Raw genomic sequence first — 24844 nt, 5'->3', positions numbered from 1 at the left:
ACACAAACTGTACAGTAGGGTGAGCACTTTTAAGCAGTTTAATGCATAGAATTCCAACTGTTTCCAGTATTTCCTTGTTCCTTTTCAATATTCTTATTTCTCTCTTCCCGTATGATAAACGCAGTGGGACGTATAGATAGTAGAATAGTACAACAGTGTATATAAAAGAAATCAGGGAAATTCAAAGCCAACTAAAACATAAAAAAAGGTTATACCTCTAATGTAGAACGACAGGTTTCTAGCAGATTTCTTATTTCAACACAAGGGGTCGCTGCTGTTCAGCTACAGTGAGATGTTAAATAGTTGTGTGGCCAAACTATAGACAAGTTCCCTTAATGCATTTTGTGTAAACACAGACAAGTTTATTTTTCATCCATCTTTCATGTGCATTCCTGTTCATAGTCATACAGATATATTATCAAGTGTGCTACTACAACACATATACAGTAACATAAGCACTGCATTTCATAGTGGTACTGCAAATTACACAAAGTAATACAAAGACTACACCAGCATAGTCAATGCAAAAAAAACACAACATTTCATAACAAAATAAACGGAAAGTAATACTGCGACTTCATGGTTGTTGATGATAGCTGATGTCACTCTTTATCCATACAACATAGCTGAATTCAAGTATGAAATATAATGGGAGTAAATGCATGCATTACACACACACAAATGTATATGTCAAATAAATCCTTCAATGAATCAGAATAATGAAATTGATACAGCAAAGAAATGGCAACGATTACAGAAAATAACAAAACAAGTGCTTGACATTTTATCCAAACAATTTTTATCTAACACTGTACAAAAGCAATGCTATATTTATTTGTAAAAACATTTAAGAGGACAAGACCAGCAAAATCCTCATTTCAATATAAAACGTTGATCCAAGAACAGCACAAGACTCTTGCGGATATAATGCTACTGTAGGATATTGATATGAAATTGAGGGCTAATGACCAGCGAACAGCATCCAAAAATGAACGATTTCTCACTTAAAAGGATTAAAATGTGAATTTTTCTGCTGAATAAACAGACTGGGTAACTTGTAACACGTTATGCTTTTTCTTTAAGATTTGTGATAGTAACTGTGAGAATATGGAAAGTGGCTGTTGCACTTTTCAAGTACATCATTGTGTTCCTCTGCTTATTTACCGACTACCTGAAGGAGTGTCTGAAGTGAACACTCCTTCGTTTCAGCTTCTCCGGGTTGTGGGATGCCATGTGGGAAAATTCTCGGAAGATGTCGAGGTATGTGGCGTCTCCTGATGAAGAAAACAACGGAAATAATGTCAAAAATGATGCCACTTTGAACAGTCAAAACATCTAAGGGTGGGAGAAGTACTAAATCTTGTACTTAAGTAAAAGTAGAAAAACAGATATTAACGGATATCAACATTTAAATACGGCGATATCAAAAGATAAAGTTTACATTTAAGAGTGTAGGAATACTCTGTTGCAAGTAAAAGTCCTGCATCAAAATATTACTAAAGTAAAAAATACACAAGTATTAGCATCAATATATATACTTAAAATACCAAAAGTAAAAGTACTCATTCTGCAGATTGGTCCATTTCAGAATAATATATATTATATACTTTGATTAAATTATTGATTCATTAAAGTGTTCTCAAAGCTGGTGAAGGTGCAGCTAGTTTGAATGGCAGGGTAGCTTGTGAATTTACTCCATGTGGAACTAAAGTCTGATTTAAGACTTGAATATATATTATTAAACAAAATCTGCAAAGTAACTAAAGGTATTAAATAAATGTAGTGGAGCAAAAGTACACCATTTACCTCTGAATTGTAGTTGGGCAGAAGAAAACATTGAAATACTCAAGTAAAGTACAAGTAACTCTAAATGGTACTTCAGTACAGTGCTTGGGTAAATCTACTTAGTTACTTTACACCACTGCTTTTATATAAACACAAGCGATGAGAGGAAACAGAAAGCATAAGGAGCTGTGTGTAAGAAGAAGTCTAGTGAATAGAAACAGGCCGAGGCACCATGAAGCTTTCTGCTTTCAACTTTACAAATTCTGAGGTTTTACTTTACTCGTGGCCATGGTAACCGCTCAATCCACAGGCGTAACAAAGGCAGTCGATCTCTTTGTGTCTCATGAGAGCTCCCAGACTCGGCTAATTAAAAAAAGGAGGAATGAACATTCCTGTCTTTCCCTGTTTATGTGATGTGTGAGAAAGAAAAGCAGGGATCACCGAGTGCATCCTTAGATATGGCTTCATGGTAAAAATGTAAACCCTGCAATAAGTACTTCAAAGTAAACATCGTGGTTTATAAGACATACAGGAGGGAGATTTGAGTTTCAAAATAATATGTACTTCGGAGCACTGTGCTGTACAGACATTAAGGAATGGTTTATATAAGAACATTTTAACTTAAGTATTACATTTAATATATTTGTCAATACTCAATATACACTTGTAATGTGCTTCAATTGCATACTATTAATAACATTGTGTTTACAGTGATATTTTTGGAACAACATTATACATTATAAAGCAGTAACAATGGTCCAGTTTATCTACCTCAAAAAAGAGCCCAAGCCAGGAGAAAATGCAATTATAATGCGTTATAGTTTATATTTTTTAATTCTACCTTTATTTTTATATTTAAAGGGTCAAGGGCAACGTTTTTATAATTGAGCAACTGACTGTTACACAACATTGTGGCTATATACTGTAATAGTGTCTAAGTAGAGCTTATACACATTTTGAATGGTATATCCTATCCTACATTTTTGGGTTGAATCTTTCCAATAAAACACTTTTCAAGAGGAATAGTACATTAATTAGTCTTTTGCTAATTTTGTGGGCGTAAAAATGCAGCAAAAGTTCATTTTTGGCCACATTTTCTTACTACAGTTTGTTTGCTGTTCCAAACTCCCTCTGGAGGGAACTTTAGCCTTTGCAGACCATTGACATGCACAAAAACCTTTATAACACTCTCCAGGAAAGGGAAACCCTAAAAGCATAATAAGGCCTCTTTAAGCGTTGAAGAATGCATTAATTGAAATTAGGGCTGAACGATTAATCGATTTTAAATCGAAATCACGATTTTAAATGATGCGATTATCAAAACGCAAAGCCTGCAATTTCTTTTTACAATTTTTTTGTTTGTTCTTCTTGTGTGTCAGTCATCCACACCAATCAGAAGTGCTGTGCTCCACATGTACCAGCCATTGTTAACCAATCAGAAGTGGCCCATGATAGAAGGTGATAGACAGATTGATCCAATCACCTGCCAAGTGCTTCTGAAAGTGCCTGCCCTTTCCAAATGGCTTCCAATGGAGCTTTAGATGGTTTGGTGAAACCATCTGGGTCAGGTTAGTGATGCTCCATCACATGTTTCTATTACAGGGTGAATCTGAAACTGAAGCTTGACTTCAAAGCAACCCAACGGGAGTTTCATGTAAGTTTAGTTCTTTCACTCGTAGCTCGGGCTGCGGGGGTGCTAGAGACGGGAGCACGTTGATGCGACCTTCCTAGCCGGAGATATGGCCGCATTTTACAATAAACTTCCGTTGGGTCGCTAAAAAACAAATATCGCAAATCGAATCGCAATATCTGTCAGACAAATCGCAATTAGATGTTTTCCCAAAATCGTGCAGCCCTAATTGAAATACTTAAGTTAACATTTTCTTATATTTTCTTGCAACTATATAGTGTTATATACACCATTGTATAATTACTATACAGCGCCTATAAACACTCAAAAATAAAAACATTCAAACTCAAATGTTAATCTGCATAATGCACATTCTAATTGACTGAATACATATGTTATAATGTCATGCTGTGGAAACCAGATATATTGATTCATTGTTAGTGCAGCAGCAGTTCATGATGTGTGTTAGTGCTGTTACATGTAGCGAAAGGTTGTAAGAGAAAAGAAGAAGGAAGCAAGGAAGCAAAAGGAGAGGACAGATTTTAGTCACATCTTCCATTTATTTTACTTTTAGAAGACACTGGGAGGGGTTATTGAACAAAGAGGAGTCAAGTAGCAGTTAGTGTTAATATGCACAGGAAAGTTCTTACAATATTCAAAGAAATGAACAGTTAACAGTCAGAGACAGAAAAGATGCAAGAAAGTTAAAAATGGCATGTTAGAAGCAAGCAGTTAAAGTGTTAATAGTTTTTTTTGTTTCTATCCACAACAGTCAGCAGACACATCGTACTGTACAACACATAATCCTTCAATGGCTTGATGCAAATCATCGTCCGGTCAGTGACATCGTCTGTAAGCTACCACATCGAGTACTGCACAAAATAAGAGAAGGCTGGATTTTCAAAGTGCTTTCATTTGTTCACTGACAAGCAAGAAAAGGGAGTGAGCTGCTCTATTTGTCAGCGCTACGTCTGCTACACGGCTAAGACCTGTGTTAGCAAACTTAAGTTAGGGACTGTATGACAATTATTAAGGGGTAGGAGTAAGAAAAGTCGGTTTTCCCTTTCAAATTCAACACAAAATGTACATTAGTTTCAATGGAATCAATGCGTTTTAGTGGGTTCATTCGTGAGACAGGAGCGGATTTGCGTAAATATCTTAGCTTGAGTTCAACTTTGGTGAACTGTTGCTCGCAAAATGTTGACATCATGTTCTTTATTAAGAGAGCAGGGCTCATACTGAAGCTTATTAGACATGTTGCACCATCAACTCTGATTTAAACTCCGTTGTTGGAGTAAAAAGGCTGCCGTACAAATAATTGGTTGCACACAGTAATGAGACAGGAATCTTATTCTCCTATTAGCGACTGAGCTAACGAGCCGCTAAGTGAGAGATGGCAAGTGATGCTTTTTTTCCTTCCGATCTGGTCTTTTATTGAATGAAATAATATAAAATCGTGGTAAAGAAAATGTCAGCAGTTAGCTCTCCCTTGCCATGTACTATTGTAACTGTGCCTTTATTTCATAATGTTCTTGCAGGATTCAGTATAAAATGCATGTTCAGCACAAACCAATGTGTTATACTGTTAAGCAGTGATCATACTTAGATTCATGGTTTAGAAATGAGTTTCGCTTGATTCAAAAGCTCAATAAAAGGTTCAGCCAACCACCCAAATATTTGTCATAGTCCCTTTGGATTCATGGCCTACCTTAAGAAAGAAAAAGGTCATATAAAAGAAGAAAAACACTTGCTGGCACTGAGAAACTGTCTGTGGTCTTTGGTTAACCAAACCTCAACAGTCCATAGCATCTGTCAAAGACGAGCAACATCTCTGGGACAATATTTGTCTTTAGGCTAATTTAAACTCAGAAAACACGAGAAAACCACGTTCTGTATCACTGCTACTTAGGAGTCAAACAAATAGAAATCGAGAGACTTTGCTTCATGTCAGAGCGTAAACGGGATGATTCAATAAAGTTTTAGACAGGCTACCATGGTCATTGTCAACTTTTTGCACTATCCAGCCAACGTAAGAGAGGGGCGTTCAGTCCGTTTGCATCTATTTCTGTCATGAATGTCATTCCATGCACTGTTGTCATGATTTGGCAGTATATAATATGGACATCAACATTATCCAACAATATTAAAATGTCAAATATTCACTTACACTGGGCACACAAGTAAACAAAAGCAACAGGAAGATCTGGGCAACAGCCACCCATGCATTATAAACAAAGAACAAATCTAACGTATGCTTAATCGTGATACTTTAGAACACAATGATCAGACATTTTAACATATAAATACTGTTTATAAACAGTAATACTTGTTAGTTTAATGTGATTTATAAAAAAAAGTCCATCTTACACTGCAGTTTGTACTCCAAGAGATGATATATTATCGAGTGTTGGCTCTCTTTCTCACCATGAGAATATAATACTGGAGGTGCGTGTGTGTGTGTGTGTGTGTGTGTGTGTGTGTGTGTGTGTGTGTGTGTGTGTGTGTGTGTGTGTGTGTGTGTGTGTGTGTGCTCAGCAAAATAATATCTACCAAAATATATCCAGCTTAAAAAAATACTTTGATTATCTGTACTGAAATCATCATTGCACTATTGCTCTGGATGCTTTGTCTTGATTAAAAGCATTTTAACTTATTCCTAAGGAGAACAAAAAACTAGATTTAAATCACTGTTGGTAGGAAAAAGTGCATAATTCTGCTTTTAATAAATCATAAAAGCTTTGTAAGAGGAATGATCTTTCTTCAGTGATCTTCTACTCTCAGTCAGAGTTATCTCAGCCTCAGTTTCCCCTCAAAATGCAAATACAACACTACCTTTCATCATAAACACACAAACTACTGATCCTCAGGTTATTCAAACAAGTACATTTACTCGAGTACTTTTCTAAAGTACAGTTTTACCTGAGTATTCCCAATTTATGCTACTTTACTTTGTACATTTTAGAAGCCAATATTGTACTTTTTACTCCACTACATTTATCTGACAGCTTTTAGATACTAGTTACTTTTAAGATTTAGATTATTAGCTAATATAAAATATTCATGTGTTATTAAATAGGCTTTGACATATACATATACACCAAGATATCCAGCAGAAGTGTATAATTCCCAATAGCTCTACCTTTACCAGCTGTGGTAAACAAACACATCAATAATCATAATCCAGTTACTTAATATAACTCAATGGGCGAATACGCATAGGGAGTACTTTTACTTTGGTATTTTAAGTATAATTAGATGCCGATAGTTTTGTACTTTTACTTGTAACTGATTATTTTAACAATTTGATATTGCTGTTTTTCCACCACTGTGAACAGGCAATGAATTGATTGTTCTTTCCTCTATGAGACACATTTTAGAGTTACCAGGGCGTCCAGCCGCTGATTCCTGAAGTAATTTCTCCCATTCTGTATTCCCATTTCAATTTTAAGGACACAATATCCCCTAAAGCAGTATTTCTCAAACTTTTCCATACCAAGGACCACTTAACCAATAAAAAAACACTCGCGGACCACCTAACTCTACAAATATAAAAAAAACACATCGTTTTTCTAGAACAGATTACAAATCGCCTGAAAATGGTACAAACAAGTGGCAACATGTGTGATGAAGGTGTTGCGCTGGGCTATATCATGCAATCGAAACTTAAGCTCGCTCCATTGCGGAGATATACCCGCGAGAGTGCGGACAACTGAAATGTATTTATTTATTTCAAATGTGAAATGTTACCAATATACTCACGGACCACTAGGGGGCGCTCACGGACCACCAGTGGTCCGCGGACCACACTTTGAGAAGCACTGCCCTAAAGGATTAAGCCACGACCACCAGTTATAATTATCTCCGTTTCGTTTTTGAGAAATGATCTTGTGTCCATCCTTCCTGTCAAGCAAACAGCTCTTCATACTACATTACCCATGAGCCTCAGCCACCAATACCGGGCTAAAGAGACAAAAGAGAGCGATAGAGAATTTGAAATGCTTCATCGTTTTAAATGGAAACAAATGATGGGTCCATAGCGGCTGAAATCATCTAAAAGGGATTCCAAAAATAAAAAGCTAATCTGAGTTTAAGCTCTGTGATTGGATGTTTCTTGTGTAGTTAACTTTGACTGGAAAGTTGTATATCTTTTCAACGTTTTACATAAGAACTGGACTGACGATTTAAGCAGGATTTTAGTGCTGATTGACGCGTCAGAAGTCGTCCCTTTTGATTGCATTTTAGTCAGAACAAAAGCGTCTGAAATATCTGAAATAAACGTAGACTTGTTTGTAAAAGCAAACCGTGGCAGGTCTTTGGTTCAGAGCACACTGAAGCATTGAAACACTCAAATATGACTCTATCTGTGGTTTGTTGACAGTCGTGCTGCTGGACGTCTCGGACCCTTCCTTGGCAGTGATTTCTCCACCATGTTGTGTTAATGCTGTGTTCATGTTGGCAGCTGAATGAAATCTGACACCACTAGAGCAGGTTAACACTGAGTTAGTGGGTGATCCTAAGTGATAATCTGACTGTTTAAAGTCAGTAGTGTATGGTTCTGATGTGGAGAGGAAACACCTGCGTGTGTTTGTGTGTGTTCTGGCACCCCCTGCACTGCTTTTACTGTAGTTTGAACCCGAGTTCTGATCCTAGCACTCGGCTATAGTGAGACAGATAAACTCCTGAATGCACTTCTTATACTGCTGCTCAGTGGGGCTGCTGATTGGGTAATGACCTGGCTGTCCAAAGGGTCCCTCCGACTCCCGCATCTCCTCGTTCATCCGGGCCAGACGCAGCCTGGAGATACAGAGGAAAGGGTGTTAAAACTATCAAAGCTGGAGAGTGTCTGCTTTGTACACCTTTTTTGAGTTACATATAAAGAAAGAAACACAAACAACAGCACTGCTCCTACGGGCTATCTCAACTGGGTATACATGTTTCCAATATTTCACTGAAAACACAGCCTGACGTTAAGAAAGAAAGTGTGTTAAAATCCATCATAGCTGGAGTGTAAAGCAATAAAAAGTGGTTTTATATAAATTCTTATAAAATGGTGTGTAATTGAAAGGTTTGTTAAATTTACGTTTTTGAGGGGAAAATAAAGAAACATTTAATATTTGGACGCATTTTTGAATAAAGTTTGTGCCACACTTCTCCGAAAAGTTATCTGCATCTTAACGCGTGTTTAAATTGTTCTAATATTTCACTGTAAACTAGGGATGCACGATATTGGTTTTTTTAAACCGATACCGATACCGATAACTTCCTGCTTCTCAAGACCGATACCGATTATAAAAAAAAAATTACGCCACTAATTATTTTAACGCGATTAACGCATGTGTATTTTTTTTCCTCGGCCGCCCCGTAGTTTCAGAGCGCATCGAGTTTAAAATACCATCTACAAGCTGATGCTGACAGCCCCGCTCCTGCCGCCCGCTTGTGGCAGACCACACTTCCACGCTCACTGGCAGGCACCGGCAGACACCGACTGGCCATCTGGAGGACCGGGAGGGTGTGTGTATGTGTGGCCCGAGCGAGCGAGAGAGAGACCTTACGTGCATTGTTGTTGTTAGCATCTGGTGCTAGCTAGCTGCGCTAACGGATATACGGAGCTGTTTAAATGAAAACAGAGGAGCGACATTTCGCCACAACTGCGCCGAGCACTTGACTTTATGCAGGAAGCCAGACAGTGGGACATTGTACGAAAAGACAGCACACTCAGCACGGATAGTGCACAACATGATTGCAGCGTCCAGGCAGCTCCGGTTCGAGCGTATGCCTTGAGTTGCACATAGCTCCAACGCCCATACCACCGACGACATGTTTGTTTACTGTCCTGGCTTCACGGCTGCACACCATTTACGTCACAGCCAGGCATGAGTTAGGGAGCGCTGGATTTGTGAAAAACTCCCCTCTTCCTAAACCACTAATACCACAGTACTGGCAAAACGGGAGGAGCCGAGTGAAAAACAAGCGCCCCTCATCCCAATCCACCCGACACCGCCGTATTTTTTTCTTACCCAAAAAATATATTGTATATTATCGGGGCTATTAATACTGGTATCGGGTTTATCGGGATGACGTCATAATTCCTAATATCGGACGTGCATCCCTACTGTAAACACAGCCTGAAGATCTATTTGTTTATTCCACACATGGCAATTATTATAAAACAAACCATGGACACTTTAAGCCGTTTTTGTAGTAGAAGAAAAGTCTTGGATAAGAAGGAAGGGCTGTTAAACCCATCAAAGATGAAGGGGTTAAAAGAAAGATTGAATGTATAAAAATGAACATACAGTGTGACTATATCCGCGTTGGCTTGTTGCACAGCTATACTCAAAGGGTCCTGGCCATCTTCATCTTCATCGTTCTGTGTCGCTCCTCTTTTCAGGAATAAACACACCTGCCTGGAAAAACCAGAGAAACGGAGATCATTACAGCAAACACACATTCAGACAGATCGATTGACATTAAGAAACATAAATAAGTGACATTGTAATGTAAAATGCAGATATAACTTCAGGAGAATAGCAGATGTTATTTATATTATGTTAGTTAGCTAAGAGTAAGTCAATGATGTAATGTGTTGCAGACAGTTTTTTCAGATTTGAGTGAAAAAGCCAAATATTGTCATCTAGTGGTGACCTCTGTATTCAAGGGACTTTAATAATAATACATTTAATTGCCAAGCGCTTTTTCAGGTGCTCAAAGACGCTTTACAGTGGTGATAAAACGAGATATAATAGAATACAAATATTAAAACAGCAACACAACATAATTCACATATTAACACTAGAACCGCCAGAGATCTTTTTATACCTAAAACCGCCACCGGGGTCAAATTGACCCGGTATTAGAATGCATTGATTTTCAAGTCTCTCGCTCTCTCTCTCTCTCTCTCTCTCTCTCTCTCTCTCTCGCTCTCTCTCTCTCTCCTCTATCTCTCTCTCTCTCTCTCTCTCTCTCTCTCTCTCTCTCTCTCTCTCTCTCTCTCTCTCTATAAAAGGCGTTGCTATAGCAACACGTCATGTTTGTTTACACGCGGAAATAGGTATAAATGACAATTTTGTTGGCGATTTCTTCAATTTGACTTCATATTGACAATTCTTAACAACATAGGGTGCTACATAACACACTTTCAGGAAAAGTCACGGACTGGGAGACTTTAATATTTTATTGAAAAAAAGTTACATACAATAAAAAACAGCTCTGGGTCAAATTGACCCGATTGGCGATTCTAGTGTTAAAAGCCAGTCTGAAGATTTAAAAGACTACATTTCCCACCGCGCCAGCAATTTAAGAGACACAGATATGGGCAACCTGTGTAGAAGACACTGTCGAGACACAGGTTTTTAACAGTTACATTACACAACGTAAAAGAAAGAAAGACGATCTAAGCTTGTTTATTATTTTATTAGAATTTTGCAGCTTGATATAATGTTGGATCCTAAAAAAAGTCTTTATAAAACAAAGAGAGGCTTTAAAAGGATGTGAGAGTGATAGAGATATTATTATGTCCTATAGTAGGTAAGGTAATGATTATGAGCATGATGCTGGACATGCCTAACTGTGCATTCAATAAAGCAACATGATCAATATTATTCTGAAGTGGGTCATGTTGCCCCCTGACTCACCCCGTGTGTCCCAGATACGTGGCGTGGTGCAGCGGGCCCCTCCCCCTCGCGTCCCGCTGGTTGACGTCAGCAGCGTTCTGCAGCAGGAACTCACAGGCGATCAGTGAACCCTGAAATAACATCACAACAGCCGTTAGCTTCATGCTGACAACCAGGTATTGATCTGGGGGGTAGAAGAAAAACAGACATGCAACACACAGCTGCTGATGGGAGTTTCTCGCACCGGAGCAATTTTTGACCATTTTGAAGGAGATTTCACTTTAAATAGTTAATAATTGAATGATGTTTTTTGTTTAAAGTAACTTCATTCAACTTTTACGAGTCTCATATTTGTTTTAGTAATATTTACAATGTTGTATTGTACCAAGATATATGGGTATTTATAACTTTAGCACAGTTGTAAGTGAGGTGCAAGTCTCATCACAATCATATTCACGTTTGAATGTTCAATAATGATTTTGTTGTCATTTGTTGGATTATTTCTTTCTTTAAATTACCTAGAATTAATTATTTATGTTATAATTATGAGTTAAATGCATCTATTAGACATACAACGGAATAGCCCTCCATTTGAAATATTTTCCGTATTGTCAAAAGCTCTTTTTTAGATTTTGCCTATCTTACTTTGTTTAACATCTGGAGGTCAATGTGGATTCGTTTTGACCGACTCTCTACACTCAGGCCGTTTCTCAATGTCGAGTAGAGCTGCTGCAGAGCCACTATTTCAAGTATACTACGTCATCGAGTGGCGCCGAAGGACTGTTTAAATGCATGTTAAATGCCCAGCATGCGGCGCCACTCGATGACGTAGTATACTTGAAATAGTGGCTCTGCAGCAGGTTTACTCGACATTGAGAAACGGCCCCAGAATGACCAACAGAAGAACTATATACATTTCCATTTCACCATAATCCTATAAACTGGTCCTTTAAAGGAGCATTCAGAAACAATTTCATATTTTAATACAGATTAAAAAAAATAATGGCCAATAGAGTTTGAGATATCCTGACTGTCATTCTCTATTAAAGGTCAAGCTAAAAAAAGTATGCATCCTACATTTCCCACAATGCAACCTTACTTTAGACTACAAAATATACATTGCATTTCACCATATCCAACTGGTCAAAGCCAACCAACTTGTAGCAGGTTGAGAACCGCTCATGACTGACCTTCATGTGTGTAAGAGCTTTAAGATTCTTATTCTGTCACTGAACGTTTACTATATATCACATATATACAGTATATATTCCTGTGTGACTAATATCCATGTTGGTATGGATGTGTGAGCATATGTTTATGTGTGTATATGTTTATATAGATATATTTATTCGTTTTATGTGGAAATGCACTGCGAGGATTACTTTTTTAAATTTCGTTGTACCTGGTGCGATGACAATAAAGGAATTCTATTCTATTCTATTCTATCCGCTCATCTGACTCACCCCGATGACGGCCTGGATGAGGGGCGTCTTCCCTTCGTCTTCATCGTTCACCAGGTTGACGTCGGCCCCGTGAGCGAGCGCTTCAGCCATGATGGGCAGGTTTCGGGCTTTGGAGGCTTTGCAGAGCAGTGCCCCGGGGGGCAGCTCCCTAAGGTCCTCGGGGTCCGACGTCTCAGGCTCCGCCTCCCCGCTCGAGTCCTCCGACACCTCGCACTCTGAGGAGAGAGGGAGGGGAGTGTGTACTTATTTCCTATTCTAATATCCAAAATACCATCTGATACCTCTCCCTTTATCAAGATTTCTTACAATTATAAAAAATAAACAGAAATATTTAGAATTAACCAGAGGAACAGGAAACTAGATATAATATGAAAGTAAATGACAGGATAAACTTTAAATATAGTCAAACTAAGTCATATTAATATTATACTTATAATTAGGGAGGTCTTACTTAATCAGATTTACATTAATGAAGGTAAAACTATGCAAAAATGAAAAATACCTTCACTAATAAATATTGTGTTTAACATAAAAATATATATTTTTAAAACTATTATCTTTTTGAAGTTCAAAATTAGATAATATTATTCAAAATGTCCTGTAGTTTTCAGGTATGTTTTCATAAAAGATGGTTTTACTGGAATAACAAGAAGCAGTGTAAATATATATTTTTTAAATTTAACAAAAAAAGACCTAACCGGGCAGCATTTATGAATGACTTTAAATGATACTTCTTTTAGTCGAAACTTTTTTCCTGCAGAAACAGTTAAATGATTATTCCAAAAAGCTATTCCAGGTAAAACAGAAACAATATTCCTTTGAGAAAGAGCACAGATCTTACAATAAGTGTTTCTGCTCTGCCACATCAGTTGAAGGAAAATCAAAAAACAGAAGTTGATTCAAAACCCTTTATAGACATCAGAAAGTGATTCCTCTCCGTGGACTCACCCTCGGTGACGCTGCCCACCACCGATCCGAACACCAGGATGTCCGAGCTGCCGTCGGTGCTTCCTCCCAAACCGCTGTCACTGCTGAGGCCTGCGGGACCAGGAGGCGCCACAACACGGACACATTACTTACTCTGTCTCTTTCTCACTCATCAATACAGTTTAAAGGTCACCTATTATGCAAATTCCACTTCTTCATGTCTCTTCTACATCAACATGTGTCCCCTCTTCTTCATGTCTCTTCTACATCAACATGTGTCCCCTCTTCTTCATGTCTCTTCTACATCAACATGTGTCCCCTCTTCTTTATGTCTCTTCTACATCAACATGTGTCCCCTCTTCTTCATGTCTCTTCTACATCAACATGTGTCCCCTCTTCTTCATGTCTCTTCTACATCAACATGTGTCCCTCTTCTTCATGTCTCTTCTACATCAACATGTGTCCCCTCTTCTTCATGTCTCTTCTACATCAACATGTGTCCCCTCTTCTTCATGTCTCTTCTACATCAACATGTGTCCCCTCTTCTTCATGTCTCTTCTACATCAACATGTGTCCCCTCTTCCTCATGTCTCTTCTTCATCAACATGTGTCCTCTCTTCTTCATGTCTCTTCTACATCAACATGTGTCCCCTCTTCTTCATGTTTCTTCTACATCAACATGTGTCCCCTCTTCTTCATGTCTCTTCTACATCAACATGTGTCCTCTCTTCTTCATGTCTCTTCTACATCAACATGTGTCCCCTCTTCTTCATGTCTCTTCTACATCAACATGTGTCCCCTCTTCTTCATGTCTCTTCTACATCAACATGTGTCCCCTCTTCTTCATGTCTCTTCTACATCAACACGTGTCCCCTCTTCTTCATGTCTCTTCTACATCAACATGTGTCCCCTCTTCTTCATGTCTCTTCTACATCAACATGTGTCCCCTCTTCTTCATGTCTCTTCTTCATCAACATGTGTCCCCTCTTCTTCATGTCTCTTCTTCATCAACATGTGTCCCCTCTGTGGAAAGAGACTCTGAAAGTTTCAGGAACAAAGATTCTCTCTCTTTTTGATCCATTTCTATAGAAACCTGTCTGAAAATGAGCTGATCAGATTTTGGCCACTTTATGATGTCATAATGTTTTTTTGGCTTGTGTAACCATTAGCCAATCACCAACCAAGGTAACCCCCCCCCACACACACACACCTTATCACATGAATCTCCTCCTAGAGCACCATTGTGTTCCAACCAAATATCTTGCAGAGGGGAGTGGCTCCTTAGTTTCATCTGAAGCAGGGGTGTCAAACTCAATTTCATCGCGGGCCACATTAGAATTATGGTTGCACTCAAAGGGCCGGTGGTAATAAACTTTAAGATTATATAAATATACATAGATAAATATATATAAAAGAATGTATTATTTTACAATATTTCCTCTGCATTGGATTATTATCGGATAGGGTAATAACTTCATAATGAACTACGTCTGAAAGCAGAAGTCTAGGGAAAATAATTGCAAGTCTCTTCAGTGCGCATCTCACAAAATAAGATGCATTGTGGGACATGTAGTTTATGGGCAACGTGCTCATGTAAAGCGCCACGTAACCTTATAATAAACGTATTATATTCTTTGCAAGCTCTTGTGGGCCACATAAAATGAAGTGGCGGGCCGGATTTGGTCCCCGGGCCTTGAGTTTGACACCCCTGATCTAAAGTAACAGACAGAGAATCAGCATTGAAGAACACTTCAGAGACATGTCCTGTATATATCTGAGAGCTATAATAAAGTAATGAAAAACAGTATAATAGGGGACCTTTAAATGAATACAGTTTCTGGATGCTCCTGTGAATGGTAGAGAGATTGCATAGTGACTCGCTTACTTCGAGGCCCAGATCCCGTGTCAAAGTATGAGAAGAGAGAGTCGAGCTCATCGGGACAAAACAGAGATTCTCTTCTGAACTTAGCAGCGGCTGAAAGACAAACAGGCAACTTGTAAGAAGAAAATGTATCAGACAAACTTCAAACAGCTGGAGCCACATTTTTAAAGCTTCTGGATGTCACCATTTAGCGAGAACTGGCACCATTATGCAAAATAGCTTTTAGCTGCTACTGTTTTTAACACATTCATGTCTTTGTGTTTGACCAAATGATGACTCAGAGAAGGAGTGTGTTCTTGATGCAAATTGAGGCAATTAGCTGCCGAGGGTTGAAGTAAGTAATTGTCTTCATAAACCGTGTGACACAGCAGCCGCTGCAAATCCAACTGACCGTGTTGATGAATCGGCTAATCAGCGGACGGAGCTACAATAACGGCGTAAAGAAGTGGAATTCTTTGCCGAAGGATTTAAAGGGCTGTAAGACCTTTTTTAAGTTTAAGAAAATGTATAAAGAAAGCGTAATTAGACAGTATGAAGTCGACTTCTGATTGTGTTTGGTTTTATGTTTCAGTATTTGTAAGCAACTGTGACTGAAAGAATATTGCTTTTATTTCACTTTTTTTTTAAAGGTTATTTCCTTTATTTAAGAGGCAGGTAAAATAAAAAGTTCTTCTCCCTGCGCCTTTCCACCATGCGCTATAAAAAAATAGCAACCAGTATGAGTGTACATGTTTTGTTTTTAAATAACTGCCATGTGTGGAATAAATAAATAAATAAACAACTCACTTCCTGTTGTTTTAAAACACTACATTATTGAGTGTTCTCGCATTTTAATGTGTGAGTTTTTGTTAGACCTTCGATCTTTCTGTGTGTACAAACATATTTTGAGATTGACCTTTGACTATCATGAACCTGTCTCTATCACCACATGGGGTATTTTTGCAAAACCCTTATTCCACTGGTTGCCATGTTTCAGCGTGAACTTTTTTTTGACCATCCAGTGATGCTCCAGAGACAGAGACCCTCTGAAGTACCTGAGGAGAGGGTGGACGGGGAGATGCTTCCTATGTCGTGTCGATATCTCCGCCGTGTTTTAGGAACCGTGGTGGCGCTGTTGTGCCTCCGACACTTCTTCACGCTCCACCGCCGCTCCGACTTCCTCTCTCCGTTGATGAGGATCTCTGTGGAGCACAGCTTCTTCAGGAATTTCCTCTCCACGTACTTTGATTTGATCCAAGCCTCCTTCTCCTGCCTGCAACGGACCAAACACCAACATTATAGCTCACTAAAAAAGCAGAATACATTTGATTAAGCTTTATTTTAGGAATTCCTACCTTGAACTGGACGGTAATGGTTTCTTTAGACCTTGTTCTTGGTATGAGCCTTCGTAGATGTGGTTGATGACACTGTTCCCAAGCTCACACATTAACTACAAACCAAAGACAAAGAGACATTAATGGTGTCCTTATTAAGACTGATTGTTTAGAGCAGTTCGACATTTTAGGAAATTAGTTTATTTGCTTTCCTGAGTAAAACGAGAAGATTGATTGATAATCTCTACAACTAGAGCTACAGCTACAAGATGTTTAGCTTAGTTTAGCATGCATATTGGCATATGAACGCATTATATCCCCTTTGTTTCATTGGTGTGGTTGTTTTTAACCTTTATGAACCCAGGCTAGCTGTTTCAACCTTTTAAATGGCTTTTATGCTAGGCTAAACTGTCTTAGTGTCTTAGTGTATTAAAGGTAGGGGAGGTAAGAATGGAGAAACCAGCTCGAGTGCGCTAGAATTTGAAAATACACAACCGGAACATATCTGCCACTTCCTTACAGAGCCCCTCCTCCAACACACACGAACGCGCACATGACCAATGAGGGCACGAGATAAGTTTGTGCACAGATGGAAGCCTGACAGGCAGGTAGGCCATCCAGTTACTTTAGCCGGGCCGGCTCAGATGATTGGTCGTGCTTTTTACAGCGCTACGGCTTTTTTTAATGTATTTATTGTCAAAGCATTTAATATATTCATTGCTATCGGATGTTAAGAGCATTCCATGGAATATAACAAAGTGTTTCTGAAGTGAATTACCTACCCCACCTTTAAGCTAAGACAAGCTAAACTAAGCTAGGCTCCTTGCTGTGACTTCAAAATCAAATAATAATTTCCCCCAAAATGTTTGACTATTCATTAAGGAGTTTGGTAATAGTTAAGAACAACAACTACCTAATGATTGCACGACACTGCTAAGACAAACTGTACCTTTAATAATTCTGGTTCCCATGAGTCCAGTGTGAGAGAGCGAACCTTCGAACAGTGAACTCCCAGACTCCTGCAACAACAAAAGTGTTTATGTTTAAAAAAACTAAGTAATTATGTTCAGTAGTCAAAGAATTTAGAGGAGAAAGTGCAGTAATTTAACTATTTTGTGACTTAAGGGAAGAGGTTGCCTAACACAGGAAAACAAGAGAATATAAATATAGATTATCAGAACATTTTAATAAAAATAGGAAAAAGTAGCATGGAAAATTAAACATATATATTAAACACACTTTTATATTATACTTAACATTTATCATTTTAGTTTTCAATGTGTGTATAACCCTACCATCCGCAAAGATTAGAAAACACCAAAACATTTAAGACAAAACAATAAAACATAGAAAAAGTAATACATGCTTTTAGTTTTAGATGCAATTCACTGACATTATGCACCAATACATACAAGTAAACTCCTTCTGTGTATAAAACTACTTTGTAAACCGCATATAGATTCTAATTAACGTTTTTTATTATAATTGTTCCTACAGATGAATCATACACTTTGTTGACGGTCTCTGAATAGCTGCGGGATCTAACATCAGATGAGTTTTATCCGGAGGGAAATGAGAGAAGCTAATGTCATGCAGATCACAGAGTTCCACACATGAAGCTGTTTGGTATCCAGGCAACAGTGGCACAGTCAGAACAAAAACAAAAAGACTGACACTGTGTTTCTCCCTCTGCATTGTAACGTCTGATCTCACTGAGAGACGAACATGAATATTCAACAGGTGGGATTACATCAGCGGTGATCATTTCAAAATATAACGCACACACAATTCCAGAGGGATTTCTATTCAAGCCACGAGTGTGACGTAACAGAACATGAGATCTGTCGGAGGGTCTGACAGGAAATTACTCAATTAAATCATAATTTAGCTCTTTTTCACTGAAACTCGTCTTTATCTTCTCACTTTACCTCCCTCAATAAAAACTCTCAATCTTATTCCCTGATCCTATAAGCAACGTATACAACTGTAACCCCTTCAACAGTGTGTGTGTGTGTGTGTGTGTGTGTGTGTGTGTGTGTGTGTGTGTGTGTGTGTGTGTGTGTGTGTGTGTGTGTGTGTAGCCTAGCATTACTATACTTGTGGGGACCTACATCTGTTTACACAGATTGGAGGTCCCCATGAGGGGCATCATTCATTTTAGGGTGAAGACTTGGTTAGGGTTAGGCATGTGTTGGTTATGGTTAAGATTATGATAAGGCTCCAGGAAATGCATGTAAGTCAATGTAATGTCCCCTGAAGTGATGTATACATGGTGTGTGTGTGTGTGTGTGTGTGTGTGTGTGTGTGTGTGTGTGTGTGTGTGTGTGTGTGTGTGTGTGTGTGTGTGGCCTAGCATTACTATACTGGTGGGGACCTAAATCTGTCTACACAGTCACGTGTGGGGACTCGTCTCCCTTATGGGGACAAAATAGAGGTCCCCATAAGGGGAATCATTAATTTTAGGGTGAAGACTTGGTTAGGTTTAGGGTTAGGCATGTGTTGGTTATGGTTAAGGTTAGGTTAAGTCTCCAGGAAATGCATGTAAGTCAATGTAAGGTCCCCTGAAGTGATGTATACATGGTATGTGTGTGTGTGTGTGTGTGTGTGTGTGTGTGTGTGTGTGTGTGTGTGTTTTTGGCAGGAAGTTCTAAGTGTCTTTCACGGCACAATTTAGGGTCAAAGTAACAGACAGTTGGCATCACTTCCTGTTTTCAGTGCCATCGCCCTCACAGCAACACTGGCAGCGGCAGAAGAGTGTTCAGATATTTTATCATTTATATTTTTACGCTTTATGGAACCTTTTCTGTGCAAAGTGATGCATGTTTGACGACTAGAAGACACCTTTTTGTAATTGTCTTTTTGTTGCCAATAAAAAAAATGAAATGCTTGATTTAGACTAAAACACGTTGATATTATCTCACCACAACTGGAAAATTAAGACTCTTAGGACTTAAATAACTAATTTACAGAAAATTATTAATTTCAGGAAATGTTTTATCTACAAAGTAAATTTAGCAATCAGTTTTAAGTTAGTAGATGTAGGAGCAGAACAAGTTAATACTCAAGTGAGATATACTATAGGAACCTAAAAAAGTGTACTAAGGTGCAGTGATAATAATACTTCTTATTTTTATTTGGAAGCACCTTTCAGGACATTGTTGTGGATTACTTCAAAAACAGCATTTAAGAAATACTCAAACGGATAATAACATCAAAACAAAAACATAAGAAAACTCGAAATTAAAAAAAAGAGACATTTTTAAACAGACTGGCAGTACTTTAGCCAATAAGTCATTTTAGATTAGCCTGAAAACTCTTCTCTACCTGTGGATGCCGGAGCACTCGATGCACAGCAGGATGCCCAGGTTGATGGAGGCCCAGCGGGGGTCCGCCTGGCCGCAGTCGCAGCACTGCTCGTTGCCGGGCAGCAGCTGGATCCTCTGCAGGATGCTCTCTCCGCGGACGCTGCGCTCCCGAGGCTCGCTGGCCGAATCGATGCTGCTGGTGGACGGAGAGGCCGTTCTGTCCAGGTGCTAGACAAAAAACAAAGAAAAGACAGTCATTAGGATCACAGAATACGCTCAGGTTATCAGCAATACCACACTATCAAAGACATGTATTACAAATACATTTTGACACATATTTTGAACTGGTTAAAAAGGTATACAGTCAATTGTTAGTCAAGGTATAAAAGTATTTTAAACAGGTCAATTAGTGAGCTTCAGACATACTGATAGATTACTAAGCTAACCATCTGCTGGTAGTAGACACCCTACTGTACGGTACTTATTTATAATTTCATTTAAACATCACATGCATGCATCTCTGAGAAACGATTGGACCTTGTATTCCAAAAAGGGTCAATCTAGACCACATGCTTAAAATGCAGAAATTAACTAAATACTCCTTTAAGGTCTTTAAGGTCCTGCTACTATTTACATGCCCCCCCCCCCAGGATACATGACTATTATATTGTTACTCACATAATTGCAATTATAATTTTGTCATTTATTCCTCTTTTTGTCTAATCCCTTAAACGCACACACAAAGACTGTTTTTGTTTTCTTCTTTGTCTCCATGTATAACACTTGTTATTTGTCTTTACTTGTAAATTCACCTTACCGTCTTCTGTGTATCTGTGACACTGCACTTGTATGCACTTGTCTTGTAACTCCTATATCACTAAATGATTTTTTTTTTTAAAGGAAATGAACCTAGATGTATATCTGAGGCTCACCTCTATGTAGTAAGAGTCTGGGCTCTCTCTGTAGGCCGAGGCGATGCTGGCCTGAACCGCCTGAATCCACGACTGTCTCAACTTCTCAGACTCTGCCTGAAGCATGCAGCTCCTGCAAAACACACAGAAGAATTACCATAATCATCATTTTCCGTCCGTACACATCTGCATAATGTGACATGCTTAATAGGGCTGACACAAACAATTATGTTCATTATTGTTAGTTTATAGAAGTTTGGTCGATAGAATAAAATAGTGAAAAGGGTCCATCCAGTTTTTAGCCCCAGGGTTTGGACCGAAAGATCTTTAGTTTGATATGACATCAAACAGAAATAGGAAATAGATACCACACACATCCATATTTTCAAATGGCCAAATTACTTTAACGATTAATAATTGTTCCGTTTATTGAATATTTTAATAAACAAATTGACAGTAATAACAAAAAGGTTGTGGGTGACAGTGGTCATGTTTCAGGTCTTACAGAAAACCTAAAAACCTCACCCTTCAGATCGGAATGATAATACTGAAAGTACATGTTCTTTGCATAGGTGAAGAAAGGCCACATATCTTTTTAAACTTCCTCGAAAAGAGCCTTGCAATGTTCATGGAATAAACAAAAATGACAATAACTGAACAAGAGAAGATGCAAAGATTAACTTGGGCACAATAACATATACAATGTATAACTGGGCTGATAAGGCACTACATAAAAGGGTAGATATTACAATTCACCCTCTGAGGAGCATGAATGTGTGTATCAGATTGCATTCAAGGCTTTTACTGTCATTCGAACATACAGTAGCTACAGTGTAGTTATGTCGATGAAAATCCTAGGTCCCTCCAACAGTGCAACACAATAAGTAGATAAAATAGTGCAAGTAAATACAATCAAATAGAGAAGAAGTAGTGCCATAAGAGTCTATTGCATGTTAATCCATCCAATACTGAAGCCTTACTTGGAGGGGGAGACGACCTCGAAGCAGAACCTCCTCTCGATGTCCTCGCACGGTTTAACGGAGCACAGCCGGAGGTCCTCCACCACCACGGTGAGAGAGTCCTGCAAACACAAAAAGGGGCCGCCGTGTCACTCACTTGGTCGTTTGGTAGCGCTGGGCGCAGGTTCAAATCCATCCAAGACATTCATGTGGCTTGCTAGTTTTAGAATATAGAATAGAACGTAGAATAACTGCTTACCAATACGGCCGCCTAAACACAACACAAACATAAGGCAGCTGTTCCTACTTCATGATATATATATGTTTCCTGGCAGTTAGTGTACGTGGCCATTACATATTCACACACACTGATGTCAAGTAGAGAAGACTGACCTGAAAGCCACACTGAGATATCTCTTGACTGAGATTATGGATTTCTCTAAAGATCACCATAATGCTAAAAAACATCCCCCCCCCCTCCATTAAAGTTGCACTTAACCTCTTAGAGCCCACTTTACCCCGGGGAAAGCTGATAGCTGCCAGATATACGGACTCACCTTGAGCTTCTTCTGATAGACCAGCTGACTGTTCTGTATGGAGAACCACCGCCTGCAGAGAGAGGGATAAATAACTTATTATAAAAAGGATACGCTTCCAATCTTTAAGGGTCAGCGTGCAAAGGGGAAAAACATTGTGTCCATGTGAGAGGAATTCCTCACATGGCTTCACGTCACACACAATCTGCCTCATAGTGACAGAATCATGCTGAAACACCATGAGGAGATAGAAGTACATTCTTGTAAATATTATATTACATAGCATTTAATACTATATTTTAACATATTGTACTCACACTACCTCACTGTATTTACATTTTATTTTTAATGGGCCACTATTATGCACATTTCAGGTTTATATCTCTATTGCTTCCATGCTTTAATGTTCAAAAATATCTCAACTTTTCTCATACTGCCTGTGCTGCAGCACCTCTTTTCACCCTCTGTCTGAAACCAGAGCCCAGTCTGCTCTGATTGGTTAGCTGACCATCTCTGTTATGATTGGTCTACCGCATAGAGATGTCCCGCCCCTTAGCCTATCACGTACAATGTGTTGGAGCGCTAGCCAATAAAAGCGCAAGGGTTACATCGTGATGTTCAGGAAGTAAACAAAGGAGTCCAATGGAGGCGTTTCAGGCAGGGGGAGGGGAGTGTGTGAGAGAAGGATTGTAGCCTTTGCAGACCATTTACATGCACAAGAACATATATAACAGGAAAGGGAAAACCCCTAAAAAGCAGTATTTAAAGAAAAAGAATTGCACACTTTAAAGCCATGAATGCCAAACACTTGCTGGTTGCAGCTCCTCTGATGTGAAATGTTTCATCATCAATTCACTGTGTATACTAATGTGATACTCTACAGTAAATACAGATGTGTGCCCTCTTATGGCACATTTCCACTGCAGCGGGGTAGCCCCGTTTAAGCGTCCCTAAGCGTCCTCGCTCAGGCCTCGGGCTGCCTCGCTGGCCGTCCGAGGTGGCGGTTCTAGAACATTTTACATGGGGGGGCAAAGGGGAGGCAAGAGGTCATGCCAGGGTGGCATAGGAGGGCGGACAGTACGTGGTATTTTATACTGTATATAACCTATTTATTGTTAATTCATGCCCTAACACAAGTGTTCTTAATGCACAAGAGAAACAAGGTGTTCAGACAAACAATCGGGTGCCCTTTGAGTCCCCCAAGCTTACCTCAACCATTTTAAATGAAAGGAAACTACAAAATGTATTTTAAAGCAATGAATTAATGGAACAGGTTGTTTTGCATTACAATGTAAAATTAAATATATATTTTGTTTTAAAAAAAATTGGTTGTCTTAGACAGACATATTTGCATGTCCTCACTAAGCATTATTACATATGACTTTAATATTAAACAAATCAAAATGGCCAATTATCCCAACATGTTGCTGCTAATATAAATCACATGCTTGTCAACTTTAACTGATCAAAAATCAATTCTGAAAAAATACTTGAATTATCTATGAAATTGTAATATTGTCCCTCAGTTTGTTTCAACCCCGTCACGCCAATCATTTACCCTCCTATTAAAATAATGGATCAGTCCGTGTGTGATCTGCATTGAGGGAATTACATCACAAAAGTGTCAGTTTCTTCTCTTACCTATATTTCAGTTTTTGTATTTTCAGATTAAGATTGACAAGCTCAACATTTCAACTCTGTTGTATGAATTAATAATAGTAAATAATTGTTTATTACAAAAATAAACAATAGTTTTGCAAAATATTACAATTTTGTAATGTCCTTGACTTCCATGTGGTGCCATAGATAAACAAGGTCTCATGCCTACTTTTTGTCAAAAACTTCAACCCTGTTACATTTTTTCAAGGAAATTCCTAGTAATTATTTATATTTTGTGCCTGAGGTGGGAAAATGTAAGTAGTCCACTACCAGATTTTCTGACCAAACATTTTGGTTTCATTTTTCAAAGATATAAAGACCTCAAAAGGCACCTGATTCAGAGAATACTCAGAATTATGCATACTGTAAGTACTTAGTTATAATTAAGTACACAAATGACATCACCCATCTCTTCAGAGAGCTACAGGTGACCTGTGCAGCAACACATTTCAATCAATAATTGTCAATACTAAGAGCTGCTAGATTGTGCTGCTGTGATGGAACATGTAAGGAGAATAAGAACATACCATGTGGTCCAGCTGGAGTTTCATCTGCCTCCTGATCCCTGCCTCTGGCCCTCTTTCTGACACTTCATCTTTATTCCTCAAATATATTTCTTCATCTCCTCCTCCTGCTCTGACCCTCCTGGTCTCTTCATCTCCTCCTCTTCCTCCTGCTCTGACCCTCCTGGTCTCTTCAGCTCTCTTTTCCTTTTCCTCTTTCTGTTCGTCCTGATCACTTCTCATATGTCTTTGTGTTGTTGTTGAATCACTCCTATACTCTGGCCTGCAAGAGTCTACTTGTGAAAAGCACTGGTACAAATGCTTGTATAACTTTACGCGTTAGGGCCATGTAGCCTAG

General features: G+C 38.8%; 1 protein-coding gene across 2 annotated transcripts in view; it reads right to left on the bottom strand.

Moving 5' to 3' along the window:
• Window positions 1-345: 345 nt before the first annotated feature.
• LOC117547445 (arf-GAP with coiled-coil, ANK repeat and PH domain-containing protein 3-like) overlaps window positions 346-24844 on the bottom strand; it is a 107477-nt gene continuing 82978 nt past the window's right edge. Inside the window, exons 12-25 of one of the 2 annotated variants that reach the window (XM_034218200.1) lie at window positions 22346-22397; window positions 21810-21910; window positions 20851-20962; window positions 19938-20146; window positions 17563-17632; window positions 16635-16729; window positions 16335-16552; window positions 15304-15393; window positions 13440-13538; window positions 12492-12706; window positions 11050-11159; window positions 9712-9822; window positions 8148-8209; window positions 346-1274 (exon numbers count right to left, since the gene is read on the bottom strand). In XM_034218200.1, the coding sequence (XP_034074091.1) occupies window positions 1168-1274; window positions 8148-8209; window positions 9712-9822; window positions 11050-11159; window positions 12492-12706; window positions 13440-13538; window positions 15304-15393; window positions 16335-16552; window positions 16635-16729; window positions 17563-17632; window positions 19938-20146; window positions 20851-20962; window positions 21810-21910; window positions 22346-22397 (1651 nt within the window). In that variant the 3' untranslated portion in view covers window positions 346-1167. The remainder of the gene's footprint in view (window positions 1275-8147; window positions 8210-9711; window positions 9823-11049; window positions 11160-12491; window positions 12707-13439; window positions 13539-15303; window positions 15394-16334; window positions 16553-16634; window positions 16730-17562; window positions 17633-19937; window positions 20147-20850; window positions 20963-21809; window positions 21911-22345; window positions 22398-24844) is intronic. The other variant, XM_034218201.1, reaches the window with a different exon arrangement.

This window comes from Gymnodraco acuticeps, unplaced genomic scaffold (assembly GCF_902827175.1).
Source record: "Gymnodraco acuticeps unplaced genomic scaffold, fGymAcu1.1, whole genome shotgun sequence".
NCBI classification, from domain to species: domain Eukaryota; kingdom Metazoa; phylum Chordata; class Actinopteri; order Perciformes; family Bathydraconidae; genus Gymnodraco; species Gymnodraco acuticeps.
The sequence above is the reverse complement of the archived record's forward strand: the minus strand, read 5'-3'. Positions and strand labels throughout refer to the sequence as shown.